Here is a 12,685-nt window from a genome sequence, read left to right on the forward strand (position 1 = left end):
GAAAGCCAATTGTAACCAACTGACTATGCTTGTAGGACTACAAGAAGTTTTGCAAGGAGAACTATATGAAATATTGCAGAAAAGATTTATGAGAATGGATTTTAAGTTATGGATTATTAAAAGTAATAGGATAATAAATGTAAGATTAAGAGATGAGGTTGGAAAATCATTAGACGCGGTTGATGGGAGTCTCAGGCTAAAATAGCCAAAATGTTGTATAAGATGAGATGAGATATGTACTGTTTGGAAAATATATGTAAAAACTAATAAAAATGTATATTAAAAAAGTAAAGAAAAATGTGCTTATTGGTAGAAATTGACACAACAATGCTTAAGAATTTTCATGAGGATATTTTTAAATAAAAAAACATGAATTACTGCAGAAATATGGAGAACTGAATTTAACATGAACAAAATGAGAATCTGGTAAAATCAAAATTGGCAAGATCTTCCATCCCTATTGACTACTAATTCAGATAGTACCTCTACTTACGAGCACCTCTGGTTATGTATCCTTCGGAATACACACGCAGCAAACCCGGAAATATTTTTCCAGGTTTCGCCATGCATGCATGCACAAAAGCGCTCTACTGCACCACACGCATGTGCGGAAAAGGCACCTCCGGTTGTGAAAACCTCGGGATCCGACCGGAGCTCCGGAATGGATCCCGTCCGCAACCGGAGGTACCACTGTACTTTTAATTTACCTCGTTAATTACATACACAAATGACATGTATATGTAACACCCAATGAGTTCTGATTTCCAAGATTTTGGGCCTAGAGCCTATGGGGTGGCGCAGGTTACACACCCGTTACAGAATTGAAGGTAAACCTGAACAGAACAAAAACAAAAATGGTACAAGTAAAATATTATAATATACACATTAAGGAAATATACATAACGATGTATACATAAAGGATATACATATCTGGAATATCTAAAACATTCGTAAACTAAGTTATACAACATGATGTCTTAGAATGTGGAAGTTAAGAATGAATTGCCACACGGAGTGGAGGTTGTACCAGAACCAGAATAAAAATACTGATTCTAGCACTCTTCTCAGTTGGAAGTCATTATAATCATGTAATTCAAGATAGAGGATTATTAGTGGTGTTACTGACTGCAGTGTGGATGGAACTAGCTAGTATATGGAAGCAGGGGTTCTGTAACCACAAAGGAGGGATGGTACAATTTTGTTGGGGACATTGGATTATCTGACCCAACAAAGGAGAGACATTGAGGGTATAAACGGCATAATTTTTATGTTGCATAGTTTCCATTCGTTAGTGATATTAATAAATCTTGTAATCCTCCTAGCAACCTGCATCCCATAGAGCAATATGGTGGGCCTACTTTCGGTACGCCCACGATCAGCCCACGTCTTCAGCGGCTGCATGGGCTGGGCGACCAGAGCACCTTCTCTGACCTTCCAATCACAGGAACACCAACGCAGCATTCCCGAGATGCAGGTCCTGGTGCTGTGGACTCACATCTGCTCATGTGAGCACCCAAACTCAGCAGAGTAAACAGAAGCAAAGCTGTGGAGGTTTTGCAGCATGCCTAATTTATTTCTACCAATTAATCAAATAAAAGAACATAACGATTATGTATGAGAGGAGCAGCACTCATACAGACATCCTGTCTCTTCGCAAGACAGATCAAAGAAAAAGAACGACAGTACCAGAGATGGAAGTCTCGAAGAGTAGCTTCTGCCCCCCTCCTTTCTCACAGTATGAAAGTAAAACAATAGGATCAGGTATCCTTGCAATGGGAGGGATGAAAATACTGATATCTTATAACAATATGCCCATTATAAATACCACAATTGTTACACATTGAGTTTTAAGTAAACACTAATCCCTAAAATAGCAAATATTGCCCACAACTATTGACATGACAGAAGCAAGTGTTATTTTTCTAGAAAAAGATGTGCCAGAACACATCATGAATACCTTCCCCATTCTATTATAATGGCAATAGTGCCGATGTGAAAGATGCCAGAACTCAGTTCTCGTGAATTCTGGCTGAAAATATATAGCAGCTCAACTGAAACTTTACTTACTAGAGAATCACCTAGAAAGGAATGAGAAGCTAGCTATAACTAAATAAATATACAAGACTCCCAATAAACAGTTTTCTTACATTTAATTTCTAATTAATTACACTTTGGTGATCTAGTTAGGCCTCAATATTTTGTGGTATCAATGACAGGGTTGGGGACCCCTGTCTCAGAGACTCCAAAGGATTTTTAAAGGACCTGCAGGTAGGAATTGTAGCAGATGAAATGCATCATAATTATATGATAAGAATGAAGAGAGATTATTTTGATTTATATAATGGTACAAAAAACAAAACAAAGATGATGATATGATATAATTTACATCTTCCTCTTTATTAACTGCTCCTTGCTGTTCAGATCCGGCCTCAACACAATGATGTAGCATTTGGGAGCAAAGATGGAGCCCAGTAAGCCAGCACTGGAGGCCAAGATGGAGAAGATCTCCACAGCCACCATGTATTTCCCCTTGGTGCTCAGGTACACTGGAACAAAGGAGATCCAAGCACTACAAAACAACAACATGCTAAAGGTGATAAATTTGGCCTCATTAAAGCTGTCAGGCAGTTTCCGGGCTAAAAAGGCCACAACAAAGCTGATAATGGCCAAAAAGCCCATGTAGCCCAGGACACAGTAAAACAGGGCAACTGACCCTTCATTGCAGCCAAGAATGATTTCCCTCACCACAGAGTGCATGTCAGAATCAGGGAATGGGGGAGAGGTTCCTAACCACACAGTGCAAATGCCTGCTTGGAAAAGAGAACAAGAAAACACAATGGAGCTTGCCAGTCTTTTCCCCACCCACTTCCTCATTCTGGATCCTGGTTTGGTGGCCACAAAGGCCAGAACCACTGTGATCGTTTTGGCCAGAACACAAGAAACGGTCACTGTGAAAACAAGGCCAAAAGCCATTTGTCGGAGCAGGCAGCTCACTCTTTCTGGAGGGCTGAGGAAGATCAATGGGCAGAGGAAGCAGAGCAGGAGGAAAGTGAGGAGAGCGTAGGTGAGGTCCCGATTGTTTGCTCTGACAATGGGTGTGTCCTGATGTTTAATGAAGATGACTAGGACCACCACTGTGAGGAGAGAGAGAGAAAGAGCAAACAATGCTAAGCTCGTCCCCAGAGGCTCTTTAAAGGACAGGAAGCTGATGGTCTTTGGAATGCATTGTGATTGTTCCGTGTTGGGATAATGATCTTCAGGGCACGCAACACAGTCATCCATATCTGGAGAGAAAATAATACTTTCAGATTTCAGATGTGTTGGAGGACAACTACTAATGGTGTTAGTATGGAACTCATAAGCTTAAATTAGATATATCACAGATATTTCCAGAGTAAGCAGATTGAGAGTGCTGCTTGAGAACCCCACCTCAGCACTGTGTCATGAGGGGTGTCCTGTGATGGCTTACTAACTCCCCATAAACCATGTTGTGCAGTTTAGATGGACAAAGTGGTAAGTACAAATACAAATCAGCCTTGCATTATAATTGTTCAGAACAGGAACACAGGAATGTGTCATACCAACTCAGATCACTGGTCCATTCAGCTCAGCATTCCCTGCTGTATTTTAACATACATCATGGGTGACAAATCCTTTTTTTGGGTGGGGGGCAGGGACAACGTCCATATTCCTTTATGGGGGCTGTGTGCCAATAGGGATATATGAGAAATTTGATTTTGTTGACATTTGGATGGGAAAGTTATTTAAATTGCACTTCATGAACCAACACAAAGCAAAATAGAGTTTCCCTCCAAAATGGTGCAGTTCCTCAATCATCAAAATGTAGAAAAATGCATATTTCCACAACTTTTCCATAATTTCTAACATGACTTATGTTTGAAAAGTACATATCCTGTGTTTCTTACCATTCTCGGATGAAATCTTTCCTTGAGAACATGGAGCACAATCATAGCAGCAGAATGGCTCCCCCTCCTTCTTTTCCTTCCTGGAACCAGGGGGACAACTTGGGTTGCACACAGAAAGGGGTGGAACCTGCCCATTTAAAGAAACACTTAAACATTTTAGCACACAGAAATCATTAGCACTTTTTGTGTCCTTTTTCTTCCAGCCAGCAGTAGGAAGACACTAAAGTACTTATTCCAAACTCAGTGCCAAGCTACTCACTTTCTTTTTCTTTGGGTTTTTTAATAATAATAATAATAATAATAATAATAATAATAATAATAATAATAATGCTGAAACTTACCATGTTGGAGCCCCTTTCAGGCATTCAGGAAGAATGCATGAGGATGCAAAGGGGAAGAGGATTGGGGATTCACCTTCACCAGCACTGTGCCTATTGTCCCCATATAAAATGTAATACCTGTTGCACCCCCAGTTTTCCAATCATAGCATGTGTAAAACAATCCTGCTTCTTGGAGAGGACAGAAGCGTCATCCCAAGAATGAGCTACAAATCTGGAGACTGTGTGGAGAGTGATCTTATGCTCAGGTCCAACTTGTAGGCAGTGGCGTAGCGTGGGTTGTCAGCACCCGGGGCAAGGCAAGTAATTTGCGCCCCCTAACCCGTGGATTTGCGCCCCCTAACCTGTGGATTTGCCCTAACCCCAGATGTTGCGCCCGGTGCGGCCGGCCCCCCCTGCACCCCCCACGCTACGCCACTGCTTGTAGGTTTCCCACAGGTATCTGGTTGCCTACTCTGACAACCAGGGGCATTTTCTGTATAAAAACACAAATATCTACCTTATACAGTAAGTCCGCTCCACTTCACTGTGGGGAGGAGTTGTGGTGGACCGCGTGGCCACCCACTCTCCTCCGGGGGCGGGGGACGAAATCTCGCGTTGCCTGGGGATCTCACCGCGTCAGTGACCAGCCGGCCAATCTGCTAGCTGGTGGGGTCATGGCCCGGACCATTTAAGCTGAGGCACGAGCCGGAGGGCTTCCTCTTGGCACACTTCTCCAATCTCCCGCCCCCCCTCCCTATTTTACAGGTTTCTCTTTATTGGCCTTGCAAGACAGAGCTGTTCCGCCTGGCCTTTGGTTTGGACTCAGTCTGACCCTCATGTTTCCCTCCCCTTATGGTCTTGATTTATCGGCTACTTTTAAAATGAGGCTGCATTTTAAATTGCATTTTAACCTGTATTTTAATTTTTTTTCCCCTGTTATGTTTTTACTGTGATTTTATTGGTGTTAGCTACCCTGAGCTGGGGAGGGCGGGGTATAAATATATTATTATTATTATTATTATTATTATTATTATTATTATTATTATTGACATTGGTTGGTTGCCATTGAGGGGCCTGGTAGGAATTTTTCCACTTGGCAAAATTGGCATGGGGCCATTTGGTTTTCGCCTACCTCATAGTAATCGTCACAACTTTGCAAGGTTTTGTGGTTAGGCATTGTTTGACCTTATGATGGGGGAGGGGAGGTGTGGCCATCACCTGCCCCTCCAAGCTTAAGGGTATTCTGTTAAAGGAATCCGGGGGTGTGGATCTTGTCTCAAGCCCAGTGCAGGGCTAGGGCCATGACACGACCCCGTCAGGAACACCTGGGGGAGGTCAAGTTGGTCTGCACCAACGGGGCTCCCCCTTCTGGTGGTTTACCCTTACCTGACTCCCTGCGCTATGGGCAGGAGTCGGATATAGTCGGGTCTATTCAATGCCTAAGCCAATACCACTCACATTCTGTAATCAATAAAGTTGTGGCCAAAATTTGCCCAATTACATTAACCTAATATTTGTGTCCTGGTGTGTTTTTATTCTTCAACGAGGGGGTGGTTGTGGGGTCAAGACATGCAACAACCAAAACAATATCATTCCCAGATCAAAAGGTGAATGATACTCTAATCTGATGGTCAACTAGGAGAAGAGGAATGTTTTCACCTGGCACCTAAAGATATGTAGGTTTGAGTCTTCATCAGTCTAAGAAGCTGAGGCTCCAATACTTTGGCCACCTCATGAGAAGAGAAGACTCCCTGGAAAAGACACTGATGTTGGGAAAGATGGAGGGCACAAGGAGAAGGGGATGACAGAGGATGAGATGGTTGGACAGTGTTCTCGAAGCTACCAGCATGAGTTTGACCAAACTGCAGGAGACAGGGGAAGACAGGAGTGCTTGGCGTGCTCTGGTCCATGGGGTCACGAAGAGTCGGACACGACTAAACGACCAAACAACAACAACAACAGTCTAAGAAGTCCATTTCCCCATTTCCCTCTTGGTGAGAAAGAACCTGCTTCCTTCCCATCAGAGCAACAAACACCTTATTCTTGACAAGAGACTTGTGAAATACCCTGGGATAGAGAGAGAGACACAAGCTAACAGTCACATGCATGCCATATCCAGATGCAGACAGATGCAGACTGGCCATTGGTGTTATCCTGGACAAGCTGGGCCATTGGCCTGATCCAACAAGCTTTTCTTATGTTCTTATGTAGTGCAGAGGAAAATCTAAAAGTGCAATACCATTGTTTTCCTATATCTCATGGATGTAGGAAGTATGCCCCACCTGGTGAAAGCTTCTGTGCCACACTATTCTGTTGTCATCAATGGAAATTTGCTGGCCTGGGATGGCTTCCACATCCACCCTTCCAACCTTGACCCTCACAAAGGAGTTATTTGGAAAAGTGACCAGGTTGGTAATATCAAAGCCAGCTACTACTTCCCTGTTCCCACCAAAAGATACAGTTTCTCCAGCAGAGTTGTTGAAGGAGACAGTCCTAAGGAGGGGATGGAGCTGCATTGGAAGAAAAATAAACATAGTAATTATAAAGTAATGCATATGTCTCTCCTTTTTGGCACTCACAATGCCTCCAGTGTCTGTACATGCAGGAATTGCTATAAAACCTAATCTGTTCTTGGGAAATCATTAGTAAGGAGAGCCTTTGCCTACTGAGCCGACAACTTCTATTCTTTCCTATTGGGAGAATCCCAATGCATTCCTGACCAAGAAGAAATGAGAAAAAATCCACGCCTTTCAGTTCCCACTGCTTGGATATCCTCTCTGTAACTTGTGTGCGGAGAAGATTAGATTAGATCCGCCTTCACTAACAGCTCCTCTGCACATAAAGGAAGTTGCTCACAAAAAAGCAGGACAGTGCAGGATTGAATCCTCCCGCTTAACAGCAGATAGGCATTACCTGCCAAGGCCGAAGCTCTTGCACCTCTCCTTCCTCCACTACCCTATATTTGGTTCCAGGCAGGAACATGGCATGTAAAGCATGTGCTATGGTATGGATAGCATTATAGAGACTGTAGCTGTGGCCAGACATGGTCATCTCAAAAGCAGACGAAATTAGATTTTCCAGCTTCTCATCTCCAGTGCAGGTTCCACTGGCCTGCTCCTCTGTATTGGAGCTTGGAAATAAACAGAGAAAGACTTGTGCCCAGAACTGCTTGACAAAGCCATTTCCATTTTCCTCAAAGGGATTTTGTGCCTCAAGAAAGGCTTTGAATCCTTGTACCACATTTGAATGAACTGCAAAGGAGAGGGAACCATGGAAGACTTGCATATCCCGGCTCATTTGATAGGTCAATGCTGTGAAATCCACCTGTGCTGTCAGAATCCACACCTTGCCCTCAGGTGTCATGGTCACATTTTCCAATTCACCAAGAGCTACTATTTCTCTCAAGCCAAGCATGGACTTTGTTGCTCCATAGACAACCACCACCTTGGCTTTACTTTCCATAATAGCTTGATAAATTTGGATCCAATGGGGAAACACATCATAATAATCAGCCAAGTACGTCGTTTTCAGGTTTGTCTCTGAGAAGGCTACGCAAATGCCTTTCTGGGAGAGCAGAAGTTTCAGGTTCTCAACAAATCTCTCTCCACTGTCATTATCTCCAGCAAGCAACACAACCCACGTCCAACCAAAGTGCAGAAGTAACTCAACAATCCCAGTGCGCTGATGGGCTTCACTGGGCACCATCCTGTAGAAGGAAATGGATTGGCCTTGAGCAGGATCCTCTGGAGCAAAGGACCCATAAGTGAGCTAAAGGGAAATAAAGGAGCATCATCCATAATTGAAGAAGAACTGGGTATGTGCATTGAAGGCATACCCACCAAGGAGCCAGAATGAGCCAGTTGCCATAAGGCAGGTTCCAGAAAGCTGGGAGTGGGTGCAGATTGCACCCTGTGTTTCTCAGCTTCCAGCTCCTTCTCTGCCACCCCTGCATGCTCAGTTTCCTGTTTTCCTGCTTCCCACTCCTTTTCTTTCTCCACTTTGGTGTCTAGGTTTTTAGGCGCTGCTGCTTTTCTCTCCCGTTTCTTTCATGTTGCTTCACCACAACATTTCAGCTCCTGATTTCATGGTTTCTTCCCTTCCCTTCCCTTCCCTTCCCTTCCCTTCCCTTCCCTCCCCTTCCTCTCTCAAACCACTAACACCCAGAACCCCCATCAAGTGCCACAATGTGTGGGCAGCTGACTCCTGATCTGCAGGCTTCCAGCTTTGCAAGTGAGCATCTTCAGTCTCCAACCAGTAGGCCATGTAGCAAAGGTGAGAGGATGTCGGTCGGCAGAATGGAATTTGGATACATGTTTCTAGGTGTGTGTGCATAAGGAAGTGGGGTGAGATGAGCACTCTTCCACTATCACATTACCTTGTGAAGGGCAGGATCACTCTCCTTTGTCTCTCACAACTATTTCTATATAATACAAATCCTTTATGGATAAAAGACATTATGGTGAATGTGTGAAATCCCCAAGGCAGTATCTTACCTGTGGAATCTTGTAGATGCCCAAGATGTTTGCTAGGTAGATGGAGGTATCAAAGTACAGTCCCCCAATAACTGCCATCAGGTGTTTTTGGATGTTGCACTTGTAGTTGGGTATAAGTGTGGAGGGAAGGTTCAGAGCAGCCCGGTAGGTCATCCTTTCATCAAAGTAACTGTCATAGATGTGGAATCCCAAGGTGATATTAAGTAAGATCTTGGGGTTCTCATTGATCTCTTTGACAGCAAATACCAAGGCCAGAATATGCTGGTAGTTCTTTGGCACAATACTGCAACAAGAATTTTATGCAGTATCATTGAGAGATATCCTCTGTATTATTTTTTTAATAGGCTTATTTATTCAGTATTTTAGTGCAATTTGTACCCTAATATACACATATATGCAAAAGAATTTCCCCCGAATGAATGCATTGTATTCCACTTCTATTCCTCTTGCACTAGTATATGCATTTCTATAGACACTTTACCTTCATATAGTCATTTTTGTTTATATTGCTTGGCTGGAGAACTACTCAGAAATTGGTTTACCAGCTAGGTAGAATGTGCCTCTGACTGGCAAACTCCTCAAATTATATTCCTGCCTGTTTGGACAGCTGAACTCCTTTAAGGAATCTGCTTTTTATAATGTTCTACTGGTAAAAACTGAGCAGGATTTTAACTTAATGTAGGGCTCATTCAGACTTCCCCATGCCCTGCCATTTTCTACCGGGAAAACCTGATCTTTACCTCTCAATGGGAACTCACACTTCCCTCATAATTTCTCCCAACTGACAGTTAACTGACATTTCTTCACTGTTCACAACCTTCAGCTGAATACACTCTGAATGTATCTGCTCAAGGCCCTGTCTATTAATATTAAACACAATCATCTAGCCTGACTTGGATCTTCGAGCACCACCTCAGAGGAGATGTGAGCCTTTAATACCCCTCACACGAGAGTTTCTGAGGTGAAGATTAAGACCAGAAAAGTGCTTTCCATTTTAAAATAGGGAGGTTTAATCTGAGAGTCCTCTGGTTAAATTCTCCTAGGGAGAGATTTGGTGGGATGTGGGGAGAAGAGAAGACAGCAACAAGACCAGACTCTCTCATCTCACTGACACATTCAGATCTTCATCTCCCTTCTTCCAATCCAGCTTTTCAGCTTTGTAAATGCCCCCCATTATTTGCCTGGATGTAAATCCCAGTGAAATCAGTGGAACTAGCTTCTGAGTAGGCCTGGTTAGAGCTTTGGGATATTTCAGTATAATCTGATTATTAGACATTTGAATTCTTTACAAGGTATTAAGAAGTTGATAGGTAGTTAGCCTTTCTGTGAAGTCTTCTTTGTCAAAAGCAGTAAAGAGGTGAGAAGCAAGTCCGCCAACAATAAGGTGACCAGGTTGGTAGTATTCATGTGGAATTCTGGACAGATCATGGATGGTGCAACTCATCGTATGTTTGCACACCAGATGTGGCAGATGAAAGAGAAGGGACACAATAAAGAGCAGCATACTGAAGCAAATATTCTTTCTCATCAAACAGTCTTATTTACATCCAGCACATGAACCTTGCTTCACAACCACCCTCAGTACAATATTCTGCCTTGTCACAAACGGCACTTCTCTAACAATTCACAGATTAAAATCCTATTTTATACATTGATTAAAAGAAATGTGAAAATCCTTCCTCTTCCTCTGTCCTCTCCCTTGCTTAGAATGACAGGAAGAGGTTTTCATACCCATGTTTTGACATTGGTTAGTATTCTCTGGAAATCTTCAGAGACATTATTCAAGGGAGACTTAGTCATGATGAGAGTGATAATTATAGGTGAGGTAATAACAAGCTCTCTTTATATCAGGAACATCAGAAAATGACCAAAAGAAAAAAGAAAAGCCCTGCTTCTGATGTTTCATCCAAAGTGGTTTCTGACTGTTTATGGGACAACAAAAGGGCATGCAGAATTAACAGCAACAAGGAAAAGAAGAACAGTTGGCCAGTCTCTTATCAATGCTAACCAGTGGAAATGATTTGTTGTTGTTTAGTCATTTAGTCGTGTCCGACTCTTTGTGACCCCATGGACCAGAGCACGCCAGGCACTCCTGTCTTCCACTGCCTCCCACAGTTTGGTCAGACTCATGTTTGTAGCTTCAAGAACACTGTCCAACCATCTCATCCTCTGTCGTCCCCTTCTCCTTGTGTCCTCAATCTTTCCCAACATCAGGGTCTTTTCCAGGGCGTCTTCTCTTCTCATGAGGTGGCCAAAGTATTGGAGCCTCAGCTTCAGGATCTGTCCTTCCAGTGAGCACTCAGGGCTGATTTCCTTAAGAATGGATACATTTGATCTTTTTGCAGTCCATGGGACTCTCAAGAGTCTCCTCCAGCACCGTAATTCAAAAGCATCAATTCTTCGGCGATCAGCCTTCTTTATGGTCCAGCTCCCACTTTCATACATCACTACTGGGAAAACCGTGGCTTTAACTATACAGACCTTTGTTGGCATGGAAATGATTAATCTGACCTAAAAATCCCACCTGAACACCAGTTCATTAGATTTCTGACCATTATACCAGGGCCCAAGAATGGTGAAAAGGACTGAGTTACATAGGTGGCTTGCAATGGTAGCAAGGAAAAATGTGTATCAACAAAGGAGAATGCTCTGGATGCCAAGATCCAGGTTTGGGGCACAAACTCTTTTTTTGAGAGAGATTCCCAGCTGAGATTTTAAATCACAAAATATGCAGTGAAATAAAGTGTGGGAATATAGGTTGCTAGACCTTTAAAATATGACCTCCCTCTTCCCTTAGCATAGCATAAGACTAAACATTTGGTAAGTTAAGATCTGGTATATTTACAAACTCTCCAAAGGTCAGGGTCGTGTGCTTTCCCACATATCAGTCAGAAAACACAGGCAGCAAAAGTTATTTTCAATGCTGAAAGTTCCAGATTATTGGTATAGGAATGCAGTGAAGGCCTGTTAGAACCATGCGGTCTGAGTATGAGGAAACCAGTTCATCTAAAACGTTGTGCTTCTCAGGTAGAGTGAAGGAGAGCAATAGATCTGATTACCAATTGACTCTCAAGCATGTCCAGCTTCGCTACATACAACACATGCGCTGTATATCGGTTTGCCGCCGACGCTGCTCCAGCGCCATACAGACAGTGGCAGGGATCCTCTGCTTGCAGCTATAGAGGTGACTGAGGAATCCAGACACCATCTGTATGGCGCTGGAGCAGTGTTGGCAAACTGCTATGCAGCACATGTGCGGCGTCACTACGTACAGCGCATGTGTTAGACGCAGCACATGCGCTGTACTTCGCAGTTTGCTGCCGGCGCCAAGATCCTCTGCTTGCCGCTGCAGCCGCAAACGGTGATTCTCCACATGCAGCTGTGGCAGCGCAATGGCTGCTCGCGCCACTGTGAGCCCCCGTGGGATGACTTCTTGTCACCCCCGCAGACATGGAACCCGGGGCAAACTGCCCCCCACCCCTGTAGCTCAAGGTGAGCTAAGTCTGGCACAGCAGCTTACTCTGTAGCCTAATACCTGTTTTGTATTAATACAACTTTGTGGTTCGAGGACCCGACTCCCACCATGTGAAATGAATACACAAGGACACGTGATGTAAGGTTAATGGGCAAGAAAAGGCCACAACTTTATTGATTACAGCAGTGAAAAGGTATTGGCTTAGGCATTGGATGTCTAAAACAAGGGGGTTTATTCACCAGTAGGTGGAGCCTGTTGATGCTAATCCAACTATAGGCTCTCCCCTGATGTCACCGAGGGTCGTGCCATGGCCTCCCGCCAAGCAGGCATCGGACAGAGTACACGACCGCCAGATTCCTTTAACGGAATACCCAAAAATTGAAGGCATAGGCGATGGCCACACCTAGCCCTTCGGCACACCACAACACATTATTCCAATGCCTAACCTACCCACCAATACCACAAAAGTTG

General features: G+C 43.6%; 1 protein-coding gene across 1 annotated transcript; it reads right to left on the reverse strand.

The window, feature by feature from the left end:
* Positions 1–2,284: 2,284 nt before the first annotated feature.
* LOC144325373 (vomeronasal type-2 receptor 26-like) lies at positions 2,285–9,622 on the reverse strand. Its single transcript, XM_077918305.1, has 6 exons — positions 9,498–9,622; positions 8,740–9,022; positions 7,160–8,014; positions 6,529–6,756; positions 3,927–4,053; positions 2,285–3,284 (listed from the first exon to the last, which is right to left on the reverse strand). The coding sequence occupies exons 1-6, from the start codon at positions 9,620–9,622 to the stop codon at positions 2,383–2,385; spliced, it is 2,520 nt and encodes an 839-aa protein (XP_077774431.1). The 3' UTR covers positions 2,285–2,382.
* Positions 9,623–12,685: the final 3,063 nt, after the last annotated feature.

Source organism: Podarcis muralis, chromosome 13 (assembly GCF_964188315.1).
Source record: "Podarcis muralis chromosome 13, rPodMur119.hap1.1, whole genome shotgun sequence".
Taxonomy (NCBI): Eukaryota; Metazoa; Chordata; class Lepidosauria; order Squamata; family Lacertidae; genus Podarcis; species Podarcis muralis.